Source organism: Patiria miniata, unplaced genomic scaffold, assembly GCF_015706575.1.
Source record: "Patiria miniata isolate m_02_andy unplaced genomic scaffold, ASM1570657v1 HiC_scaffold_14, whole genome shotgun sequence".
Lineage (NCBI taxonomy): Eukaryota > Metazoa > Echinodermata > Asteroidea > Valvatida > Asterinidae > Patiria > Patiria miniata.
Window position 1 is genome coordinate 2,889,164 of NW_024037052.1, and position 26,242 is coordinate 2,915,405.

A 26,242-nucleotide genomic window follows, 5' to 3' on the forward strand; every position below is an offset into this window, starting at 1 on the left:
GTTTCAAAATAATCTAGGGATTTTTTTGGGGGGGGGGGGGGGTTCATTCCCAAGTTTTATCTTCCCTTTTTAAAATCTTATTCACAAAATGGCGAAATACAAAAACACCGTGCACAGTCATGTAGTCGTTGCTTATGTAATAATCATCTATGATATAAAGTTATTATTATTTTCTCAAATTTATTGGCCTTCTGCCCAACTTTTTTCCTCGTTTGGAATCTTTTGTATTTGTTTGTATGAATTGGTTTAAATATTTGTATGTCATTTAAACAAAATAAATAAAATTTGAAAGATGTGAGACACTTGATAACCTTGGAAGGTTGTCAGTATTTTGCCTATTATTTTTTGTTTTAGTTGTTGGCGGGGGGGAGGTCAAGCTACTACAAAAGTAACAAAACCCAGCTGAAATGACGTTTTATTATTTATGGGTGACTGCGGGCGGGGTGCGCACATAAAGGCACGTCAGGGAATATAAAATAATTAGGTGTTTTTGTAAGGGAAATCTTAACTCTTAAACGGAAATAAAAAAAATTTCCTAGGCTCCTAGGTTCTACCTTTTAAGATTGTCCAAGACCCGAATTTGCATACGCTGGCCAAATCACAATTTGCATGCCCCCGTGGGCTTTTAAAAAGAACTTTTGCAAATGGAAAAGACACTTTGGAAACATCCAATCAGTTTGAATATGCCTCATGAATTTCTGAATAAACGAGCACATTTTTAAACAGTATTTAATTACTATTATTTTTCGATGTGGTGGTGGGGGAGGGGTGGCTGGGGGGGGGGGGCTAGACAGAAGATATATCGGAAGTGGCGCAATAAAACCGACAGCGGGCGCAATAATTTTGATTAGGGTTTCAAAAATTTACGTGAGTCGTTAATTTGCGTAAAAAGTGCCCCCCCCCCCCATTTTTTTGTAAAAACCGAGACCGTCTAGTTTAAAAATCGGTGGAATCGAGCGAATATAGCCGAGGATCATCTCCCAAGCTGTTGGGCTATTATCTAAGAGCATATTTGATAAAATTAGGGTACAAAAATTGGTCCTACTTGCACGAGCAAATGTAGGGATGCCATTAGTAACTTTGGCAGTATGGCTCAGCATTACCGGCAGGCTTCAACCCCATTACGGACACACTCTCGCAAACTGTGGTTCGGCAGCTTTCTATACAAAAACCATGTTGGATCGGCCCATCACGCTAAATTGACTTCGGCCAAACCGCACGGTCCCATCATAAGGAATAAGTTAACCGGACCAGTTTTTTTTCCCAAGAGTGCGTCTCTAATGCATATTCTTAACAGTTTTAAAAGGTTAACAAACACACCGTTGATATTTTCTTCAGAAAAGCTGATTCCTCGCCCACACTCTTTTCTTTTTTGTCTCTGTTTCGTCCTACAAAATAATAATGCCGCAGCATGTGACATGCACGGCTCCGACAAAAATCGGCGTATTATACTTATCGTCCGTGAGTGGCAAGATCATTACTATTACTAACACATTATCGTAAAGGTTGGTATCTAGAAATTTCTATACAACCCCCTACACAGGGGGTTTGTATAGAAAATATCAGACGGTTATTTATTACTCCCCATCACGCTCAATCATGGGCGTCGCCAGGATTTTTTCTAGAGGGGGCAAAAATTTCTTTTTGCCAAAAATGCTTGCATTTCTCAACATATTCTCGATTTATCAGTTTTAGAGGGGGGCAGGGACATGTTGCCCCCCCCCCCCACTCATTAAATTTACACCACTTTGTCTTCGCGCCTCTTTTTATTTTCTTTTTTCTCTTATTTTTCTTCTTCTTCCTCCTTTTTTTTTTTTTTTTTGCTTTTCCGGGGGGGGGGGGGCAAGTGCGCTCAATTGCCCATGCGCTCAATTCAATTCGGCAGCGACCGCAAGCCCCATTTTAAAGAATAAATTACGACAGGATCAAGGTACCAACTTTTACGACAACGCGCTAGTAATGATTGCTCATCTACTTGCCCCGTGTGTGATACGCTCGCTGCGATTCTTTACGATTGCCTACAGACGGTATTCGAATAGAGTATCGGACGGTATTCGAATAAAGTATCGATACTGGGTACCAGACTAGACCGATAAATTGACCTACCGGAAGTGATATCTAACGTGTGTGTGCCACGTCTTTTTTTTTCGTGCCACAACTTTCCAAGTTGCGTTGTTTGTAGCACGGTCGTTGGTCGTGTCCTCGTATCCAGCTGACAACATGGTATGAAATTTTCTGAATTTCCTGGTGAATTCCAAAGACATAAATTGACTGTATTGGTTCTGGTAGGCATAAACATGATCAGTAAAACATTGTCAAATCAAATATGTCAGAATGTCGATGGGAAAAATTTTTGCAACCTGACGCCACTTCACTTCAGCGGTTGTGTACAAAGTCTATGGAGAGTCTAGACCCGTGAACGTGGCTTGTGTAAACTACGCCACGCTGTTGTGTATTATCGAACCTGGCGAAATTGTCCCTCTGACTCCACACTGGACGTTATTTTGCCCATGTAATAAGTACTCACATATGAAGCTGTCTTGAAATCTGTTTGTCATGTTTGTACGTCAAAACTTGCATTTGAAAAAATTTGAGGAAAATTCTGGCCCCGGTTCATGAAGTCCTGCGACTAGCTGCCATTTTCTCCCAACTGACGCATGCGCATTGCGTTTTATTGTACCGTCCTGTTTTGTATGATTCGACGGCTGTTTACTGACGCGGGCGCACACGTACACAACATGAGCCGAGCAGCCAATCGTCTGTGGGGTTTTTTTTCGGGGTTGCGACATGAAACAGCCGTCAATCTGTTGCACGGAAATGACCGTGGTACTCGTCCGGGGTCATTTGTCAAGGTCACTCGTCAGGTTAAAATCTAATTTCTACACGTTCGTATGGGTCTTTATTGATGGCAAATTTCGACGAAATTACACAGCCTGAATAATCGGACGGGCAAATTTAGATTTCTAGGTGAGTACTCAACATCCATACGGAATTATGTATGGCGGATCGATTTCGCTAGGTTAAAAAATACACAACAGCATGGCGTTGTATACAACGCCACATTCACGGGTCTATGGAGAGTCAAGAAACTTTTCAAAGTATTTCCTAACAAAATTGGAAATATCTGAATATGTTACATTTAGTTCTGTCTGTGTTTATCCTATTCGGGCGATTCACAATGCATTGCGCCACCAAGAGTTTGCCATGGAGAGTTCATTTTTCAAGTTTACGGTCGACAAAACATGGCCCATTTGAACGAGTGTCAGTAGAAACTTGAGCTAATTTGTTATAGATTGGGGCATAGCGTTCTGCCGCCTTTACAAAAAACTCCATATTGATAAAAAGAAAAGAAAAAGGCAAACATATATTCGTATGCTTTTACTTTCTGGCCGGAAAAACTAACAATTTCAAATGTCCCGCGCTGCGAATTTGTCGACCAACTCCCACAATGCACTGGGAAAAATGAACTCTCCATGGCAAACTCTTGTCTTGGTGGCGCACTGCATTGTGAATTGCCCGAATTGTGTTGGGTGTAACTTGGGTCCCTTCTAAATCCCTTAAAATACCCATAATTTAGGGGGCAACTTGACAAGCTGTGCTTCAAGTTGTGGACCCCCTCCATTTCCAAACTTTATTGTCTTTCTCATTGTTTTTTTCGTTTTCACTGCATTATTTATCCATACTCACTGTATATATTTCTTCATTTTCTTGTTTGGAATTGGAAATAAAGTTAAGTTAAGATATGCTAACGTGTGCAAAATGAACCTGGAAATTAGGCCTACAGCCAAAAATCCTGACATTGAATACTAGTATTACATGTAGGTCAGGGAACCAGACGGTTCTTTGAGGATAGTAGTTGAAAATCGTGTTACGGCTGCCACTGTGTAAAAGTTTTTACCGAATCTTTGTAAGTGTAGGCCTATAACATTCCATTTGTTAAGTAATGGCAAATCATACTGCATAGATGTCAGAAATTTTGCACACAAAAGCGACAGAGCTCTAGAGGAAGGAAAAAGGGGCGAACTCTGCCTCTTCTCTTCCCACAGTGGGCTCTGTGCGCCAACGAAAGAGGGCACCCTTTTACCTAGCAACGACGTCTCATGGGCGGGACATTTAGCTGGCTGACATGTACCGTTCCTTGTGTGTGACACACGTACACCAGGGGATTTGTACTATGTACACGCAGTGGTACGGCCGCGCATTGTGGCAAAATATATTGCAGTCAGGCAAGATGGCGTCGGTCGGTCACCCCCAACTGTACTTTCTTTGCCGGTGAGGGGGTACTTGTGAACGAAGCAGATAGGCCTACTTGTAATCTGTTGTGCAAATTCAATCCAGCCTGCCTAATATGACAACCATGCATGGTGTGGAGATAGAAATTCAATTTACTAAAGGACAATATCGTGGACAATTCTTCACTAATAAGAGGAATTCCGTTCCTGTTTGTCGTTCTAGGTCTCTGTAATAAGTACAGTGGATACTGCCCACGAAGATATGATTGTAAGTATCATAAAGTATGCCATTATCTTAACGAAAATTTCATCAGATTTTTAATGGAATTATCTTCTACCATAAATACTTTCACCACCTACATTTGTATTATAATCAGTTGTTAAGAAATGTTTGCATGTGGCAAAACCAGCTCCAACCCAAACAGCAAGGATTCTGTTTACACCTTTCTGTCGTCACAGTCGTTGTGTTGGATAGTGTTGGACAGTGTTGGACTCAGTAGTTGTACATAAAGAAAGCATAAGAAATCATAAGAATTAGTTTTAGTGTAAAATATTGCAATTTGTTCACAACTTATTTTTAATTTTCACAGTTTGGCCCATATAAAGTTTTAAACTATTAAGCTGAACATGGTCAGTGGCTACATTTCATGTACATGTATGTGGAAAAGATTTAATTATCTTCAATCAGAACAGAAAATGCTGATTTGTAACATGATTGGGTTCAGTTGCTTTTGTTTCAAATGACAAGGAAATAGTCTAAGAGAACTGAAATTGTTAAAAATTTCATAGACAAAGTATTCTTTGCATTTATAGGCAAGTCACGTTAAAAAAAAAAATTTGTTAGCTGACTTACGTATGTGTATATATAGCATGATGCCCAGATGGACTATTACGGTGTTCGTCTGGCAACCTGCTCATCTGACCGGTCAGTCAAGATCTTTGATGTCAAAGGAGGACAACAGACACTAGTTGCAGACCTCAGAGGGTGAGAAATAGTTAGAGTTTGAAGTCAAAACAAGCGAGCAGCAGTCTCGAGACCGGTCTCGGTCTTGGTCTCGGTCTCGAGAACACTTTTTGCTGGTCTCGGTCTCGGTCTCAGGAGCTGTGGTCTCGGTCTTGGTCTCGGTCCCCTTTGGTCTCGATATTTTGGCTGGTCTCGAGTCGAGACCAACCAAAATATCGACATTTTAGTCAGGCACATAAAGGAAAATAGGATCAATTTATGCAATAAGGGCCCACCATATTCTGGGATTGTGTAGTTTAGCCCACCCCTGTGGGTGTATTCACTTGTATTTGTAATTCTTAAAACAAATGAGGTGCTCCAAATTAGTGACAATTTCGACCCTACACAATCTTCTCTTTAATTAGGGACAGGATTGTGCCAACATTAACAAATTTTGTTGTCATGTTGTGATTTAAGGTATGAAGCATACATGAAGAACACTCGCATACATGTACCGGTAGTCGCATGCCATAAGCAGGTACAAGTGATTCCCAGCTTTCAATCACTTCCTTCACATCCCCATCAACATCATCATCTCAAGGACAGACTGTTCAGCTGTAATTAATTATGTGTCTTGTGTTTTATTTAGATTATTGCTATTTATTATCCGCGGTCTCGGTCTCGGTCCGCTTTGAAGGGGCTGGTCTCGGTCTTGGTCTTGGTCTCGGTCTCGAAACCTCAGGTCTCGGTCTTGGTCTCGGTCTCGGACTATCCGGTCTCGACTACAACACTGGCGAGCAGTCAATAAATGGGTCCACTAGAGATACAAATGTATATATGTGGTTATGTACTAGGGCCTATATTATTTTCATGGTACATGTAATGAAACCGAAGATTTCTCAAAAATGTGTTGGCACTGAAACTTAGGCCACCCTCAGGTCAACTGAGGAATCGTGTTATGAACGTGGAACATTTGGCATCTGAGCACAGATTAATCGCAACCCTGCTCATGTCACCCCAAATGCGACAACACTTCACAATAAATGATCAGGATGCGTGCTTGATGTCGTAACTTCACACAGGTTGACAATGATTGATTCTTGTCTGTTGCGAACACGTTCCATCGAGACGCACAGAAGTTGAAATGTTTTTACTCTTGTGACTGTTGCATTTTTTAGCGCCGACTGATGCTGATTGTCTTAACATCGTTGCAGTTGCACTCAGTCGCTAAACATCGGCGACTAAAATGTTCCCCACAGTTGTAGCTCAGGCGCAGTTTGAGTCACCGACTGACCTGTATCACTGCAAGGTCGACCCAAGGGCAGCCTTAGAAGAGTTTAGAATTTATTTATGGCAGAAGTTGAAGAAATATTCAGTTTTACAGACGAGAAGAAAACTGTGGATATATTTTCTTCATAAACGAACCTCACCCTCCAAGGTATTTTGTCTAGAAACCTTTGCAACACAACAAACATGCAACACTCTCATCGAAGTGAGAAGTAATGGCCAATGCAGCAAGGGTTAGGGGCTCATGATATGCGGTAGGGACTACTTACTTTATATCACATGGACTTCAGCAGGATTCCAATCCAGTTCACGGAGATAATGATAATAAAAATAATAACATGGTGTTTATAGCGCTTTATACCATTAAAGGTCTCAAAATGCTTCACAGTTATTGCCCCTGTTCATCAGGCTTTGAGACCAGTTTTCCGTGGCGCTCAAGATCAGTGCGATCTGGTCTGTACCTTCACAAGTACCCATTTATACTCCTGGCTGGAAGAAGGCAATTGTAGTAAAGTGTCTTGCCCAAGGACACAAGCAATATGTTCCCCATCAGGGTTGGAGTCCACGTACCATGACGCATGAGTCGAATACAGCAACCAATGGACCACAGAATGCCACAGAGATGAGAGCAAGGATAGTAGCACAGTGCTAACCTGACCCAATCCCCGTCCCCAGTTTGAGAATATATCATTCAGTTCACCAATGTCAACCTTATCACTCATTCATTGGTTTTTCGATGCAGGCACGAGGGACCGGTATGGCAGGTTGCCTGGGCCCATCCCATGTTTGGCAACATCCTGGCGTCCTGCTCCTATGATCGTAAGGTTATTATCTGGAAAGAGAATAACAGTGCCTGGGACAAACTCTTTGAGCACAGCAGTCACGATTCATCTGGTAGGACATATTACATTTTGCCTTCCCGACATTATTATTATGATTATTATTATTCTGTTTTGCTATTTTACCTCAGTACTGGAGATATCTCCCTGTCCCATATCCTAGAAAATCCTTCAGAAGAGGTGGGAAGATTTTGCAAGATTGAGGAAGATGGAGCTTAGTTACTTTTAAATTACAATCCATGGGGCGTGATACCCCTATAAAGTAAAAATGCAAATAGGGGTATGCATCAGAATCAGATACCCAAGTACCCAACCGCTGACGTCAGGAACCGGTTCAAGGTTATGGGATCGGGTACCTGTAACAAACTTTACAAATTACGGAGTTACTTCTCAGACAATGAAAAAGAAAGGTTGTGAATGCCATTTGTGGGATTTCCAAAGTGAAAACCAGGTTGCATGGAAAACTAAAGCAGATTTCACATTAATGTGCATTTTAATGCACAACAGATGACGCTCGTGAAAGTTGCAGTTTAAGCCCTTCAGACAACTTTTGATTTGAATTTTGGGGCTGGGTTCTTTTACGGGTACTTGGATTCCCCTGTTTTACTTCAATAGGGTACCAGGTTCCCGTACTAATGCACATCACTAAAATATAAAAACTGTGTCCACTATTTGATCCTTTCTTTCATTTTTAAAAAAATTTCTTACTAATTACTACTGGAGATCAACGGATACTACCTGGTATATTCTGGCTGCAGGCCAAAAAGCATCTACATTGAACTGTTTCTGATGGGTTCTCTTTATTTTCTTTGATGCAGTGAATTCTGTCCAGTGGGCACCCCATGAATTTGGTCTGGCACTAGCCTGCGCCTCATCTGATGGCTCAGTCTCTATACTCACGTATACTGACGGGAAATGGGAGTCACAGAAGATCAAAGATGCACACGCTGTAAGTCAAGTGGATAAGGAGGAGTATATCAAAATGAATGGTTTTAATAATTTATTCTTGCAATGACCTATCGACTCATAAAAGCCAGTGGAAGGAATGTCAGGTTTAGATTTCTGAGGAAACCCCATTGAAAATCCTATACCCTACTGTAATGACCCTCTTAGGAAGCGTGTCAAAAGTCGCAACGTTCCCGTTCCGTATGGAACGTTCCTTTTAGAAACACTGCGTGTTCCCAGCGTGTTCCCAACTGGAATGGGCCGTTCCTGAGTAAGCTTGCACGCGCATAGACATGATAGACCAACGTTCCCACGCGGGATCACCTGGTGTTTCCAGGCTGTTCCCAGTGGGATCAATGCATGTTCCCAATTGGAGCAAGCGATGTTCCCCAAAAGTGTTCCAACTTTTTTGACGTTCCCTTACCCAGAACTTGATTTTCTTATTTCAGCTTCATCAGTTTACCATTTTAATCCTTAAAGGTATAGTCCATCATTTGTAACTTGTGCATTTTGTTTGTTTGAAGCAACAAACGTACTAAAAATCTGAAGAAGGGTGTTGAACAACTAACCTGATGAAGTTTCAGCTCAGCTTCGGCTGTATATTCTGAGAAAAACAGCATTCTAGGATCCGATTTCAAATGTTGCTAAATCATGTTTTGAATTGGGCCTGAATTCAGCGTCCGAGACACGTTCTTACTGAGCCGAATGCAGCTACGTGATGTTGCGCACCGATCCAACAAATTATAGCAATCGCACGCGCGTGTGCGTAGTGCCAACGCTTGCACGCTTCGCCGAATGAAGAAAACGGAACTACTAACGGAAATTTCCTATGGTGCATCTTAAGACGCACCGTTGGAAAGACCTTCTTTCGTTGATTTCTTCGAAATGACAGCTTGCCAGAAAGAATTATTTCACAGGGAGTTTTAGTTCGCATACTATCTTTCAACCAAGCACGTTTTTCAACAATAATTACGTCAGTTACTTTTTGGATAGCTGCAAGAGATGGACTATTGCTTTAAAACACATGCACTGAAGGGATTTGAAATTCACCAAACTGAACACTTTACCGAAGGAATCTAGCTTATCAAACATAGTGAACTAAAGATCACCATTACAAATATAAGAGAATTGAATAATGTCTTCGTTCTGCAGATTGGTTGTAATGCAGTGAGCTGGGCACCGGCTGTAGAGCCAGGTTCCCTGATAGAGCCTCCATCCTCACAGAAACTGGTACCCGTCAAGAGATTTGTGACAGGAGGCTGCGATAACCTGGTCAAAATCTGGAAGTAAGTAGGGGAACTAAAATATCTCTTTGTCAAAGAACATGTTTTGTTGACAGCAGAAACATCAATGCCTGGTGTAAAGGTATGGACACTATTTCCAAATTGCCGATCTAAGGAAAAACTGTACAATAAATCTGAAATAGGTTATTAAAACACAAAGCTGTCAGAATTTCAGCTCAGTGGATATACTTTTTGAGAAAACTGTGAAAATGCATCATCATTTTTCGTGAAAATGACGGCATACCAGGCACAATGGTTTCACAGGATGCTCGATCCCATTACATGTATTTACTTAAAGGGAATATACAACATTTGCAAACATCGAAAAACAAAATTAACAAATTTTTACAAAATACCTTACTAGGATGTTGGCAAATGATAGTCTAAAACATCCTGTAAAATTATGGCATCTGGCGTTAAGTCATTTTCAAGAAAAGTGGTATTTTTTATAAAAATCCAACGGTGGTCGGCCGACCACCGTTGGAAAAACCCAACTATTTTCCAACTACCGTACTGCTCCCAATTTAGCAATTGTTTTCAGTTCAAAGTTTGTTTGCTATTGGTTACATGTTGATGAATGGGTGCAGGCCAGCTAGACTGGTTCCATTACCTTACAATTTTCCGGCATCTATAAATTGATCCATTTTATCTTTAGTGGAGTCAGGGAACCAGACTACTTGAACATTTTTGTTTTTCTTGGTTTTTTTAGCATTTTCGAACACAAAACTTCAAACACGTCAGTGTAACAATATGTGATCTGTTATACTAACCCCTCAAATATTTTTTTTCTCTGAAAATTACAGCAAAAGCCAATGATGTACATTCCCTTTAATGTCCAGTTCTTCCATTTTAAAATTTGTCAAGATGTTTTAATAGTGGGTTTTGAAGATAAAGTATTACTGTGCACCATGTGACAAATCCCTTTTTGTGAGTTTGTGAGGTTCTGAAAAGAACCGGGGAAAACTGGACTGATCATCCAGCACCCCTGCTGCAGCTAGGACTGCACTGTTGCATCCTTCATGCGCTTCACTGCTTCCAGTCACACTACATAACTCCCCTTCACCGTTGGAACCCCTACAATCTCCTGGCAACAAGGAGTATGTTGTCCAAAACGCTGAGTTTCCCTTGGTTCATTTCAGAACCTCACAAACTTACAAAAGAGACTTGTCACATGATCCTACCGTAATTTTTATCTTATTGCTACCTTCACCATGCAAATTTTCAAATCTAATATTTGGTTTTGCCCTTCACTGCTGTAATGTTGTAGGCACCATTCACTCAGTGTTGAGAGCTTGCAAAAAAAAAAAATTGCAAGCTTGTTCAGGTTTTTGCGTCGCCTTAACAAAGTTTTGGGGGACACTTAGGCCCCCCCCCCCCAAAAGTTCTGCTTCCGATTACATGGCATTTGAAAATAGGGAATTTTTTTTTTTGGCCAATTTTTTTTGTGTACAATCATATGGAGGCGTCTGTGTGTAGTCAAGGGTAAAAGGTAGAAATTGATGGTTTTGGGTGTTTTTCCTCATATTTCCAATAAAAAATTAGGGTAGGGGCTGTCAGAATAGGGTAGGTAGGGAAACCAGAAGCAGCAGGGTTTTTTTTGGCCTTACTAGTCCCAAATTCTGCATGACCATATCTCTGTATGTTAAAAGTTTTTGTATGAAACTCGGATGCAGTGACCCTTGGGTAGGAAAACACAATTCTTCATCGGATTGCTAAGGTCAAAGGTCATGTAGGGGTCATTAGAGGTCATTGTTCAAATATGCTTCAAAAGTTTCTCTGTCTGCAGAATTTGATGGATGTTAATGTCACTTGGATGGAGTTATCCTTGGGTGGGGGTTTCATGACGCCTCTTCTGAAATTGCAGGTCAAAGGTCATCTAGGGGTCAATGGAGGTCATTGTTTAAAAATGCTCAAAATTCAAATTTATGTAAGAACACAAGACATAGGGATCGACCGCGAAAAAAGGCGACGTGCAATCTGCAGATCACTTGTCTTGTGCAGACGTCTTACCACTGGCAAAGGTCCACTGGCAGATTTGCATGTGAAATTGTAGGGGTACTGCAGTGTTCTCCAACTTTGAAAATTAAAGGTCGGTGTGCCGTCAAAAAGCGGAGGGGGGGGGCGCTATAATTATGTTAGGGGCGCTATTTGCAGTCATACATTTCTTTATGCTAGGGGGCGCTATTTGCATATGAACATGTACATTTTGTACGGATAACAGCTTTTAGGCCATTTCTAACACAGTAACACTAACAATTAAGTGCAATACTGGCTCAGCATCATCTTTTTTAACACATCAGTGACCAGGGACTCTGAGGCAGTTTTGGCCTTGAGACTTTTGACCTGATCGATCGCTACAATGGGAAGGCTTGTCAGTTTGACAAATGTTCCATGTTACTGCTTTTGGCAGAGTTTCTGGCCAAAATGTACCTTGGAGGGTAAGGGTAGTCCCACTTGTTTTTCTTTTTTATTACTTTTTTCCTTTTTTTTTTAAGCATGGCAGGGAACTTTTGAAGCTTGGCAGCAGCTTTTGAAGCTTGGTGGGTGCCTCAGAAAGCTTGGCGGGGCACCAGGTTATATTTACAGGTTGGAGAACACTGGGACTGCAGTTAACATTGTGTATATTTTAACCCAAATATTAAAATGGCTTCTTTGTGAAGCAAAATTCCATCATTTTAAAATTTGGAGTAAGTAAGCTACTAAAGAAGATTGCAGACACGTTTCTACGGGGTTATACATAGTTGAGATTTTGTGACTATTGAATCATCATCCTGGATTTCTTGACAGGGAGGAGAATGGTGAATGGCGGGAAGAGCACAAACTAGAGGCCCACAGTGACTGGGTGCGAGACGTGGCTTGGGCGCCCTCTATCGGTCTACCTCACAGTACCATCGCTAGCTGTTCACAAGACGGCCGAGTTATTATCTGGACTAGCGATGAGAGTACAGGCACAGCATGGACACCTAAGGTGAGTAAGCTGGGTGATAGAGGCTGTAAAATGAAACCAAGGAAATTGACTACAAAGGGATTGGAACCTGTGAACTCTGGAACGCCATACCAGTGCTCTACTGACTGAGACCTGCTGTAAGCGCTGCACAATGTCTGTGTCAAACTCAATTGAATAGAGCGTGGTATGGCAGTTGGTCTAAATGCTAAGGTTATTTATAATATGGAATTCACGGTGGGGTGATGTATATTCAATATCGGGTTTTGCCCTTCACTGACGTCTTTTATAAACACTGTATACTCAGTGTTGTCCAAGGGACAGTGAGAATAAAGTCACAAACCACTCGGGTGGGACTCGAACCCATGACCGCCTGCTTACGTCTTAGTGCTGACGTCTTACCACTTGACCATCAGCTTCAACTGGCTGGTTCAAATATTGAATGTTGAGGTTAAAATCTAAGTGCATCAAAAGTGGCTGGGAGTAAGCCATGCAGTTCAATGCACTTTCTGCACCATCGTGAATTTGCGTCGCAGTCTCTCCAGGTAATGTAGATGCAGAAAATGCGATCGTGATTTGTTGTATTGCTTTTTGGTTTCCTTTTTGCAGATTTTGAACAAATTCAGTGACGTAGTGTGGCATGTGAGCTGGTCAGTGACTGGGAACATACTGGCTGTGTCAGGAGGAGATAATAAGGTGAACAAAATATCATTGATTTTGTAGACAACTGCAGAGAAATTCATGTGTGGTATGAAAAACATGTCTATGACCCTTTCCTATGCTTGTCTAGAAAACATTAGAATACAAATACAACACGGTTTGTCGGGAAATAGTGAACACTAATGACCCCGAGGTGTTGGATTATTGGGCTTTTCGCCTCAGGAGATCGTCCCAATCATCCAACACCGAGGGGTCATTTGTTTTCACTATTTCCCCGCAAAAACATGTTGTATTTGTTTTACTATACCTCATAAATATTCATCAGGCAGCTGGGGTATTTCATTCGTCCATTCCACCATGTTTTTGATCGAGCAGTATTTGGATAAAGTGAAACATTATTTGAAAGGGAATATACAACATTTGCAAACATTGAAAAACAAAACTACCAAATTTTTATGAAATACCTTACTAGGATGTTGGTAAATGACAGTCTAAAGCATCCTGTAAAATTATGACACCTGGTGTGAAGCCATTTTCAAGTTAACTTGTATTTTTGTATAAATTTTCAACTGTGGTCGGCCAACCACCGTTGGAAATACCTAACTATTTTTCAACTACTGCTTCAATTTTACCATATTTTTTCAGTCCAAATTTGGTTTGCTATTGGTTACATGTTCATGAACGTGTGCAGGCCAGCTAGACTGGTTCCCTTACCTTACAATTTTCCGGCATCAATAAATTGATCCATTTCATCTTTAATAAAGTCAGGGAACCAGACTACTTGAACGTTTTGTTTTTCTTGGTTTTTCCAGCATTTCGAACACAAAACTTCAAACTTGTCAGTGTAACAATAAATATTTGATACATTATAACCCCTCAAATAATTTATTTCTGAAAATTACAGCAAAAACCAATGATGTACATTCCCTTTAATTTAAGGAGACAGACAGAATGGAAAGTTAATTTTGTGTCATTTAATAACTTTAACATTCACGCAAAACACTGCATTTATATTTATTGTGTAAAATTTCACCCACTTCCTCCTCGGTTAAAATCGCAAAGCGAGCACCACCGGTCGCCATTTTAATGTATGCTGAAATAGTCTGGCACGTGCAACTGTCTTCACTGGTGTTTTCCACGGTACGCACGTAAAGCACATGCGTCGTTGGTAAAGAGATAACACAGTACTGGAACAAATCTAACTGCTGTGACCCAGATGTGTGATAGTACCTCCCTGGTTTTTGCGCGTCACGCATGTGTATGAAGACGCGGGGTGATAGTTAAACTTTCACACGGTTGAGTTGCTGGAATGGACCAATGAAATGCCGCGGTTGCCTGATGAATATTTATGAGGTACATGTATAGTAATTGCGCATGGCATGCATTTCTAAAGACAAGGTGTGCGCTCATTTTGGTAACCCCGGAGTGCGTGCGTACTACCTTTGCAGGACTTGCGTAAGCCTGAGCTGCCTCAGAAAATGGCTGCCACCGAATTAGCCTATAAACCAGTCCACATTGATTCTCCACCCTCAGGTCAGTCTATGGAAGGAATCTCTTGAAGGTCAGTGGGTCTGTGTCAGCGATGTGAACAAGGGTGAAGGCCAGAGCTCAACGCCAACAGATACACAACCAGAACAGTGAGGGAAGTCACTGTGAGCTAGAGTAGACACGGCTGCTTTGTCTGGCTGGCAAGTGGAACATTCACTGAAACTTATTGACACAGCGCTAGACTCCTGAATTTTCCAAATCTGTGTTTACAATCCATTTTCGTAACTGGAAAGTCCAGGTTTATTTTTAATTGGTGTTATTCAAAATACCTGTTGGTGCTAACAATGTGTTGACATAAGTATGGATTTAATTTTTACTGAACATGCAACAGTGTTGCATTTCATTTTGTTTTCACTGTGATGCTGAAACTTCAGGAGTCTGTAAAACGCTCAGACATTTGGAGAAACAGCGTGTTTACATGTTTCGGTTTTGTATTAGGAAACAGGCTGATTTCTGTGGTACAATTCCATTTCTGTTGTCATGACAACAATGATTCAGGAACACATTATTTTGTTCATTTACTGCAATTTGGGGCAATGTAAAGCAGATTTGGCAAGAAATTGGATGTGAAAGAAAATGATGTTGAAACTAGGCAATCAATTTTGTGCATAATTACTCGGACATTTTCCATGTTTAACATGTTTACATGACCATGCTGCTTATAAAAAACTGAATGTCTGTTCTTAGCATGCTTTGTGGGTAGTTATTCCTAAATTATGAAGCAGCCCCCGTCCCCCACCTCCCCCTACCCCCCCCCCCCCAAAAAATGGTTCAATGTCAGAGGGGGATGTTTTTGTGATTTTTTTTCTTCTAATATGAGACTCATTTTGAAGGAATAAAGTTTAGCCTTTAAACATAAGTTCTGCAAAACAGTTTATAGGTCACCCACTTGCCAGCCTGTCAAGATTACTGAGAAATTGTGGGCTTGTATATAGGATTATTTGTCTTGTTTTTGCTTTTTTGCCATCTTTTTGGATATGTTACTTTGGGGATGAACCAAAACGGACTGTGTTCAGACTGTTTCAGAAGCAGTGATTAGTTTTTAACTGTCTCATACTTCCAGCTTTGAAAAAAAACCCGATTTTTTTTTTCTGGCACTTTTGAAATGATGTGAGCTACTCCCAGTTCTTGCACATACTCCAAATTTTGTTCTTCAAATTATTTTGAAAGTCCAAAACCGATTAACTTTTGGTAGTCATCAATGTTTTGTTTCATTGAATGGATGTCTTTAAACCTCAATCTGTGTATTTTAAACAATAAAATTAAACTTTGCAAATACAAATACTACTGTAAAGTCTTTTATTCAAGAGTTATGTATGGCTAGAGAAATTTAGTTTTTTGATGTGAACAAAATCGAATTGGTTGCATAAATATATTTAAGATTCAACTTCGATTTTTTTTGGTAGCAAATTTTTAACTTGTAGTTTAATCATAACAATGCCCCCCCCCCCAAAAATGGATGGTTTTGAATGTCCGAATCTAGAGAAATTTACATGTAGCCAGGGCACCATTTTACAACAAAGTTCAAAGTGAAGTCAACAAACACAACATTTTGAAACAAGGAATGTGATGACAAATCAGTTTTTATTTCACAAATTTCATTTTCCTCCATATTTAATGGACATTCAGTGACAATCATGAAGACAGGATGTGTCATGTTAAGAACAGTACATAATAGTATGATACATTGAATGAGCACCACGGCATTACACAATAAGCCTACAGATCAACTACCAGCTCTCAGTTCACAAGAATCAATTATGAAAAACAGGACGCAGGGAATGTCGACTCTCATGAGGTGAAAACACGTGGCGACCAAAGCGATGTCTTCATTGTGGTCGGGCACGTTGTGGTTTTTGCACGAAGACATTGGAAAACCCTTTAATATGGTATTACAGAGCTATTCACATGCAATTTCCAACTCTACCCACAAGAATACCCCCTAAAAATGCACCCTTTTGTGATAGACATTTGCAAAGAAATGACCCATATTATGCTCTTCTTTATTTACAAGAGGTTGCACATAAGATTATACTTTGATGGTTTTACGCAAATATGCCCCTGAAAGTCTCACCCAGCCTGCCCCTCTTGGTCAATTCCAGTGGTGGTGAGAACAAACCTCTAAACTATGATCGGCTGCCATTCAAAATGGCTGCCCTCCCAAGATTCCCTGATTAATTCCCAGAATGCACTTGCTACTGACACAAGTCTAAACTACATTTTCTACAGTAACAATTTCTCGGCACGCTTTTTGCACTACTAGCTGTTGGTCTATACATATAATATATCTCTCTCTATGCGACAAGACACTAAAATTTGAACATGTGCATGATCTCAATATATAAATCCGTTTATTATTAATTTTTTTTATACAAATTTCAAGATTTTTGTTTTCATTTCATCCCATCATGCTGTATCTTAAAGTAGGAGACACAACCTTTTCATTCCTCCGACATCTTACAAATACACACAACATTTTTTAGGCAAATTTCTTTATACTTTGATAAAGATACAATGCATATAACATGATTTCCTTACACAGTATAGTACTACCAACATCCAAGTTGCAAATACACGCAAAGCGGTACACGGTACCTGAAGAAATGTATATGTACAAAAATGGCCATTATGGACCGGCTCTTAAATACCATTTAAAAAGTACAAAGAAATCAAAAAGAGTTTAGTACCAGGTTCATAAGATAGTAAACAGTACTTACTTAAGGCTTGGTGGATAAACACAGGTGGATTTGATGGAAGAATAATGAAATGAATGGAGGGTGGCTTCATTGCGTCAACATGAAAGATAAATAAAGATAATACAAGAATTTAAATCCATTACGATATGGACATGGGAGGTACTGGATCATTGTCACATTAGGTAAAGAGTCATTTAGGATTGTACATGTATACTATAAAATGTCTCATTTAGTGGATATGGCTTCTTTTTTTTACCAAAAAACACAAACAAACAAACCAGCTGCTTTCAGTACAGCTCCAAGAAAAACTTGAAGAAGTACATGCAAAGAACACATTGCAGCGTCACTCAGCAGTCTAGACTATTCAGGTAGGGTACATGTATTGACGACTGGAGTCCACTTTATGCCTTAAACTAGCAGGATGAATGATAGGCATCTAAGTTTATGCAGCTCAATGCACTATACAGCCTGTCTAAAAAAAAAATGGTACAATCGAAAACGATTTTTTTTTCAATATTAAATCTCAACATAAGTAAGTCGTTTTGAGCATCACATTAAAGAAAAAAAACCAGGCATTCCAATACTCTTTGTTTCATCTCATTTGCTTTTGTCAATCCAGAGATAACTCCAGTTTACTGCGGAACACAAAAATCGAGTTAGTGCCACTTTCTGGTTGAGTGAGAACGGTGAAAGAATTAGTTAAACAAAACGTTATTCACACTTGAACAGATTTGAAATTCAAAGAAGGGATTAACTTCATAAAGAAACTATTTATCATTGAACTTATTATGTTGACTATTAAAGCTTGTATCGAGAAAACCAGACTTCCTTTGTCTACTTTAATCTGTGTTTTGTTTCTTTTGCCAAGTTGCAATCTTTTGTGAGCTTCAAGACAGCATGGCACAGTACTCGAAACAACTCTGCCCATGCATAAAAGTGGCACAAAATCGATTTTGGTGTATGGCACTAAATTGATTATATCTCTGAATTGACAAAAGCAAATAAGATCAAACAAACACTATTGGAAAGCCCAGTCTTTGTTCTTGAATATTATGCCTAGTAAGAATGACTTATTTTGAAAGTTCATATTTTAATCAATTTTTTTTCTGATGGTACCATTTTTTTGGAGACAGGCTGTACTTCACTTTGTTTTATGTACCAAGTACCGGTACATGGATTACGACTATTTAAACTGGACTTTCTCTTCACATGGAACACATTGCATAGTTCATTAGTTCATTCAGTGATGGGTAACTAACAGTAATCTAACTACTGGGGTTTTGTTGGGTATTTTTTTTTTACAACATCTTTGAAAAGCTTTACGCTGGGTGAACTCATAAATAAGCAACCTGGGTTGAGTGACAGGACAATTTTAGGGTAAGGGTTGGTTTTATAGGGGGTTTATTGCTCATTTAACAGTAAAACGTAAAAACAGCATGCACCTTGATAACTTGCACCAATAATCAGAAATTGTAATGTGTAAATCTGGGAAGAGCAGTTATGCATTTAAAGTTATACTTTACTTATTGCAAATCAATAACAACCCAACCACATGTAAACGGGGATAAAATAAGGTGGTTTCGATTGTGAAGTTAATGAATGTAAAGATACAATGTAATTTTCTCAAATTTGGTATTTCTAAACTAAGCAACCTTTTATTTTGAAAAAAAAAAACAATACCTGTTTTAGTACGACATTAAAACAACATTTTCACATACATGTCACCCAATAGAGCCTATTGGCTTTCTGACCAAATAGTCACATTGGTTTTTGAATTGGGCAAACAAAAACTACTGAATATAGCGGATCATAAAACACCCTTCACCCTTAATGCATCATGGAAAAATGCAAGTATTTTTTTAGCATTGTAAGAGAACACAATTATTCACAAACACAGTAACGCTTACAACGTCTCCATAAAAATACTTAAAATCATTTAAAAATCATTCAAAGCAAATCACCAAGCCTTATAAATACATTCAATATTGTCCTTTTTTTCCTCTTAATTTCAGAAAGCGAAGGCGCACGCATTGCAGGAATCATTTACACAATATATACAGAGACTAAATCATACGTGCTAAAACAGTCAATGCACAATAGTACTATTTTTCATATACAAAAAGAAGGAACTTTGGCAAGGGGTTCTACATGTATAATCATAAGAGAAAATGAAATTGTAACCAACCTAAATCTTCCAAAATCACAATTTTGGGAAATTTGATAGCTGTCTGTACGGTACCATGTGTTATTATATTATGGTGTTGGGAAAAGACCGTCTGACTGTCGAATATAAATTAGATTTGCTTAAAAGGTAATATACAACATTTACTTCACTGACATTTTCAGAAATGGACGGATGTGGGGGGTTCAGTATTGTACAGCAATATTATTACACTGACCTGGTTAAAGTTTTGTGTTCACAGATGCTGAACAAACCAAGAAAACAATGCTGTTCTTGTAATCTGGTTGCCTGATCCTACTTCATGCGAAATGCAGCGATTTTTAGAAATCTGGGAATTGTCAGGTCAGGCAACCAGAGTAGCTGGCTTGCTACCGCAGATGTGTAACCGTTTTTGCAAACAAAATGTAAGCTAACTAAATTTGGTAAATCGGGGGCAGTATTTGAAAAAAGGTAGTTCCTTCCAACAATTGTCGTCCAAACATTGTTGGAAATTGATACAAAACTCTACTTTTCATAACAATGACAGCACGCCAGGTGCCATGATTTCACAGGATGCTTGAGACTATTACCCACTAACAGTCAAGTAAGGTATTTCATAGTAACTTGTTTTTTTTTTGTTTTTTTTAATGTTTGCAAATGTTGTATATTACCTATAAGTCCCACCTGGGCCCAAAGGTTTGAAATAGGTTAGCACCATAACACCAACTAATGGGCTAAACCCAGTCCACTGTGTGGGCCACATGCGTGAAAACACTTCACCAGTGAGCAGCCATTCTCAACCGATTGACTAGAATGGTGTACACTCTGGGTCCAGCTTTTCTAGACATGCCTTGTCTTGTTGAAGTTTCAATGCAATATCACTATTTTCCAAGCCATGCAAAAATTGTCCACAATTGTGGTATTTTGGAAGATGCAGGGGGTTCAACACAGGCGTCCCTATCCTAAAAAAAAAAATTACAAAAATTAATAAAACAATTATTCATATTAAGTCTAATCTCACTTCTTGTACAGTTTACAAACCACCTTTTCCTTAAAAGTAATCACAAAAAGTGCACTCCATTTAAACAAACAAACAAGTATTTTGTAAGGTTTTCTTGGAATGTTGTTTTGGTTAATGGTATTCTTCACCTCATGCACCCTATAGACTCCTTGCACGGTGCACACCCACTCACTGTGGGCACTTTTTGTTATTTAAACTCAGTGACAGTGAAAGCACATGAGTGTCTAACTCATGCGTATCACAGAGGAACAATAACCAGCCCTCAGTTGTGACGTTATATGCAAAGGGTCTATCTTACTGAATATCGGGGCCAGTTTTTAAATTACATAATGTTGTGCTTGTCAAATTCTTTGTCAAAAAGAAAAATCACTTGATAAAACTGTTTCTTTAAAACCGATAAGAATATCAGATGACTGTACAAGGTAGGCCAATTTTGAAAATAAATCTATTAAAATTGTCTAAATCTATTCAAAAAAAAAGACTTTGGTTTAAAAATGATGGGTAACACAAACCAAAGCACCATTCTGAAAAATTCACTCCAAAACAAAAGTAGCAGCAAGAGTATTTTGCTTCTTTACGAGTGGTCCAATCAAGGAATAATGTTGTTACCGTTTTGGACTATTTCTTTCAACATTATGGCCACATGAGATTAAAAAAGAAATTGAGCATCACGATTTAAATCACACTTAAAAATCATTGTCCAAATATACATGTCAACAATCCAAGCCCTACACAAGAAACTTTTAAGCTTCTAAGGTATAAGACCACACACTTTAAAAAAAAAAGCAAAAATGTACAGAAGAAAAAGAAATTGTACAAAAATGTACACGTTTAGATTATTTTTCTGTATCTACAAAAAAATTGATACGGTATGTCGTTCATATGCAGCTGTACAGTTTTTTTTTTTTTAAAGAACCAGAAGGGCACGATATTTTGACACAACATGCACACCATACTCCTTCAAAAACCAACGGCATCAACATGAACTGCGCGTCATACTGATGTTTCATTGCTGCTCCCACTGTAGAAAAGAAGAAAAGGAAACAAAGAAAAAAGTAGGGGAAGAAGAGGAGGGATCACAAAAAGAAAGAAAACAAAAGACATTAAAGCGATGGCAAAATCAAAACTGAAAATTATACATGAAATTATGAAGACTTTCTGCAGAGTTTTGAATACAGCATTATACAGTCTGTCCCCACAAAGTGTATGTCTGACTATTCTGAAATAACTACAAGATCATGAGGTCAATTTTGAAAATGTTTGATTGAGCAGATACTCCTCAGCCTTGGCCTCAACCCCGATGAGTTTCATTTAATTTCAGTCACGCATCACTGCACAATTATCAATTGATCACAACAACATTTTTGGAACCGGTGACCAAGTTCCTTGCCTTAATCAATTTCACTACTGTGTCATGTAAGCTGTGTGTAATCCTGCATGTTGTGAAAAGGGCTGTGGTTGTGATTGGAATCATTTGCCTGGCTATCAGTCATCATGACAAGGCCTCAGTCTCATGTTCAAGGGCAAATGATTCCAATCCCAAACCACATCAGCCTTTGTTTCACAGCATGCAGGATTTACACATCTCACATAACACAGCACTGAAATTGATTAAGGCAAGGAACTTGGTCACAGTGTCAAAAATGTTGTTGTGATCAATTGACCATTGTGCAGTGAGGCGTGATGAAAATTAAATGAAACTCATAGGGGTTAAGGCCAAGGATAAGGTGTGTCTCCACAATCAAAAATTTTCAAAATTTACTTCGTGGTTTTGTAGTTATTTTAAAAATAGTCGGACGGGCACTTTTTTGGGACATACTGTATCAAGTTTGAAATTTGAAGTTTGAAAGTTTGAAACAAATAAAATCCGAAAATTATTATGGACAACAAATGCAGGCCTGTATTTGCCAGTGCTATACTTGAACTCATCACAAGTCTGGTCATAAGAACCGGTAAATCACAAGTCCGGTCCCAAGCCACAACGGACAAACGACAACAACGGAATAATTTTGTCACAGTATATTTGAGTAGCTTGTGACTGGATGCAGTTTTTGTTGACTTGTGACTACACGTGCGGACTTGCGATTGGCTCAACTACAGCACTGGTTTTGTCAGCTTCAACAACACAGGGCAAAGAGTAAAACAAAACTTTTCCAGAGATCAAAACTTCAGTTGAATGCGTTGCACACCTAGATGAAAATGGAAGTTGGAATTATGATTCAAATCATACATCATGCAGAATGTGACAAGAAACAAATAAAAAAAATAATCTGCAGCTGCACTTAGCACGAATTCACTAGCATGATTGAAAGAAATGTTTTAGGAGAATACTGCACACGCTGGAGAAATGCTTTTGGAAAGATGATTTTTTTTTTACGAATGACGGCACCTTTTTACAATTCACAACAAACACTGGTCTTTAAATCACAAACATTTATATTATTTATCGTTTCCACTTTTTGAGGAAATCTGTCTGCATTCACAAAAACAGTTTTATTTTATTCATTTATTTATTCAAAAGTTTTGAGCACGACATAAGGCATTGTTTTTATTGACATGCAGCTACAGCCCTCATTTTTAAATGTCGTCCCTTAAATTCCATCCATGAAATCTCTAAATCATGCATTCCTACAATTGATTTCAATGGAAACATTTATAGTGGTAGAATGCTTGAAGAGGTCCAGTGTGCTTAGTAGATGATCCTACGATAAATGGGAAAATAGTAGGCAATAAAAAAAAGTTAATAAAAAGTAAGGTTAAGATAAGTTCAAATGTTTTCACAATGAAAAGTGGGGTCCATTAAGCCCGGTTCATACTCGGCGCGAAAGCGAAAGCGAACGCGAATTTGTGACGTCACGGCGAGTATTCGTGCTGCGAATTCATAAAAGTTGAACATATTTCAACTCGGGCGAATTTCGCAGCGAATGTTTCATGACGTCAAATTCGCTTCGCATTCGCATGGAGTATGAACCGGGCTTCAGTCTCTGAGTGAAATTTGAAAATGCATGTTTCATTTGAACTCCCCAAAACATTTTTTTTTAAAACTATTTTGAGCATCTGAAACCCTCTGAAAAGAAAAAAAAATGGTTTATTTTGGGTTATTTGTCATGTCTGACACCAAAAAAAACCTGCATTGTTATCGGACTGCAAATGACAATTCGAAATTGGTATAAGAATTCATTCCATAACCAAGCTTGGGTGTTTGTTTTGTTCATTTGAAGTCTCATTCAACACTGCCTAACATGTACAATGCTATAAAAAGCAAAATATTTTGTTAATGGTGAAACTAAAAAATTTAGAGAAAGAGCAACTTTTACATAATCCTTTTCAAATGATTTGAGCAGTTGTTATTAATCATAAAATATTAGGAAGGGTTGAAAAGAGAAAGTTTAGGAAAGGAAAGCAAAGACTGAAAGACAGAACTTACTCTGATTCGGAGTCGTGGCTCCTCTGCTCCGGGGGGAATGAGACACCCAATCCTGACCCATACTTGTCAGGCGTGGTGGTGACTGACATTGGGATCTTGGTCAGGCTGGCGTTGGACCCCGAGCCTGAGCCTGAACCGTGGGAGGACCCTTTATGAGAGCTGCCTGGCGTCTTCATGATCCCCTTCAGTGGGAGGATGTCTGGCCGGGCCGACACGTGGGAAACAATCAGGTTCCTGTTGCTTCCTATTACCAAGAAAGAAAAGGAATACAATACATTTGACATTAAAAATGAAATCCTTTTTTAAAACAGGATAAAGATGAAAGTCACAATTAACTTTAGGCCCTATTGGCTAGGAACCATCCTCAATAACATCCACCATGTAAAACTTGGATTCCTCACAAATCATCCGTTATTTCTTGAATTTTGTTTAGTGGAGTGGTGACCATTGCCTCAATCCTTCAAAATCCTCCAACAAAAACTGTTAATGGGTTGAGGCAGTTTCATTCAGATGATAGAGCATAATGCAGCTCAATCATGCATGGCTGACTGTAAACAATGCTGGGTACAACCTACAAACTTGACCCAATGCATTCTCCAAAATCAACCTACACTTTTTTCCAATTCAGCTTCAATCCTCCAAAATCTTCCAAAATCCTCCAAAAGGAGGACATATGAACGTTTTGACGCAAAAACAACTTTTCAAGAAAATTGCATTAAAAGGCTTCAGTGTTCCCCATGCATATTGTGAATCCAATTTTCTCCAACATGTATTATAAATCATACAATTTTTTTGAAACGCGTGTTACTTTTTGATGGAAATGCTTAAATTTCATTAAAATGGAGGCACTTTTCTGCAAATGCCCTTCTGCTGGAAACATTTTTGTGATTACGCATTCGCACCTAAGGGAATACAGCCCTTCTGCCAGGCACAAGAAAAAGTGGTTTATTGTGTATGAGTAAATATTTACACTTGGGCAGAATTGTGTAAAGTTATGCTCCATAATGGCATGACCACCAATGCAGTGATTGGTCAAAATGCAGTTTTATCACATGGTACACAGGCTTCCAAGGTCTACTTCGCAGTACGTACATGTGCAGTGTTCAACTGGCCCATTGAAACCAGCACATTCTAATTGTCACAAATCGCGAGGCCCTTGCACTTCGTCCAGTTGCCAACTTATCCCCCACCCCCAGTCTTACCATCAATGCTGCCTGTCACGCTGCCCGTCACGCTCCCCGTCACGCTGTTATCTCGGTCATTGTCCAGAGGGAACTTTGGGTCTAGGATCTTCAGTTCAGCCCGGAGGGTGGACTCTGGTATGGTCTCCATGTCCCCGGTGTAGGGCTCCCCCGGCCATTTGCGCTTGATGTCTGCGTTGTCTGGTGGCAGCACCGTCATTTCTGGTGAGTAAGAATCAAGATACAATCCTCTCCTGACCACATTTTTCTTTACCTTGCATTTGTAAGTGCAGATTCTTACAGAATGATAGCAAATCAACTCCTGTTTGCTCCAAGAGCAGAGTATTCAAATACTTAAACAGATCGCTTGTTTTTAGGATGGAGCTTGAATAAACATAATGAGTTATGCAAGCTCATCGTCAGTTCACATTAAGCAGGCATGCAACTGGGAAGTCACAAAAAAGAGAGGAAATTCACATCTTTCCAAGACTTTGTACAGTGTTTTTCTATTTTCAATGGCACCCATGGGAAATAAAAAAGAGGAAATCAGCTGATCCAAGGAAAAGTTGCATGCCTGATTAAGGGGTCGATAGGTAAAAGAAATGCTTTTAACTGATGTGAATTGCTCACAAATCAAAATCTGTCATCTATTTACATCAAGAGGTACACATTTTTCTTGTCAGTTTAAGAAATTAAGAAAGAATTGTCATTCCTACCTTTAGGAGTGCTGTGCAGTGGCCCCAAACCATGGGATGTTATGTTATCTACAAACGAAAGAGTGATCAGAAATGTACTTAACATGGATGTCCTCTAAACCAATCCTCTGATGTCACCAGTGTTAGAGTAAAGCCAAACGGGTATCACAAGAGGGACAGTGGAGGGGGTCGGTGTGACATACAACCCCCCCAAAAAATTGCCAGTGTGCAAGGAGATTTTATCCCCCAGGACATTCTATCCCCCAGAACATTCTGTTTTCCCAGGATATTCTGTCCCCTGGACAGATTTTCCTGGGTTTTTTTGGCCAGGATATTGCGGCCCCAGTCATCTTTTCCGAGGAAATAGTGTCCCCCTCCAG

The 26,242-nt window shown here is 39.4% G+C and overlaps 2 protein-coding genes across 5 annotated transcripts in view; one reads left to right on the forward strand and one right to left on the reverse strand.

Moving 5' to 3' along the window:
• Positions 1 to 2,070: 2,070 nt before the first annotated feature.
• On the forward strand, positions 2,071 to 16,072 carry LOC119721888 (protein SEC13 homolog). Of its 2 annotated transcripts, XM_038191831.1 has the most exons (9): positions 2,071 to 2,223; positions 4,456 to 4,500; positions 5,102 to 5,217; positions 7,205 to 7,356; positions 8,120 to 8,250; positions 9,399 to 9,532; positions 12,317 to 12,497; positions 13,083 to 13,169; positions 14,667 to 16,072. In XM_038191831.1, the coding sequence occupies exons 1-9, from the start codon at positions 2,221 to 2,223 to the stop codon at positions 14,772 to 14,774; spliced, it is 957 nt and encodes a 318-aa protein (XP_038047759.1). In that variant the 5' UTR covers positions 2,071 to 2,220; the 3' UTR covers positions 14,775 to 16,072. The 2 variants fall into 2 exon arrangements, with proteins under 2 accessions (XP_038047759.1, XP_038047760.1); XM_038191832.1 differs by lacking the exon at positions 4,456 to 4,500 and having other exon boundaries at positions 2,125 to 2,223.
• Positions 16,073 to 18,992: 2,920 nt separating this feature from the next.
• LOC119721892 (cadherin EGF LAG seven-pass G-type receptor 1-like) overlaps positions 18,993 to 26,242 on the reverse strand; it is an 85,635-nt gene continuing 78,385 nt past the window's right edge. For 2 of the 3 annotated variants that reach the window (XM_038191836.1, XM_038191833.1), the window contains 4 exons: positions 25,884 to 25,931; positions 25,189 to 25,389; positions 23,987 to 24,230; positions 18,993 to 21,580 (listed from right to left, as the gene is read on the reverse strand). In XM_038191836.1, coding sequence (XP_038047764.1) covers positions 21,553 to 21,580; positions 23,987 to 24,230; positions 25,189 to 25,389; positions 25,884 to 25,931 — 521 coding nt within the window. In that variant the 3' untranslated portion in view covers positions 18,993 to 21,552. Of the gene's footprint in view, positions 21,581 to 22,393; positions 23,262 to 23,986; positions 24,231 to 25,188; positions 25,390 to 25,883; positions 25,932 to 26,242 lie in introns of those variants that run through there. The other variant, XM_038191834.1, reaches the window with a different exon arrangement.

Excerpts from the sequence above, each read along its gene's own strand:
- LOC119721888 (XM_038191831.1), top strand. Across the intron at positions 8,251-9,398 it reads AGATCAAAGATGCACACGCT|ATTGGTTGTAATGCAGTGAG; the intron begins GTAAGTCAAGTG and ends TTCGTTCTGCAG. Across the intron at positions 13,170-14,666 it reads TGTCAGGAGGAGATAATAAG|GTCAGTCTATGGAAGGAATC; the intron begins GTGAACAAAATA and ends CTCCACCCTCAG.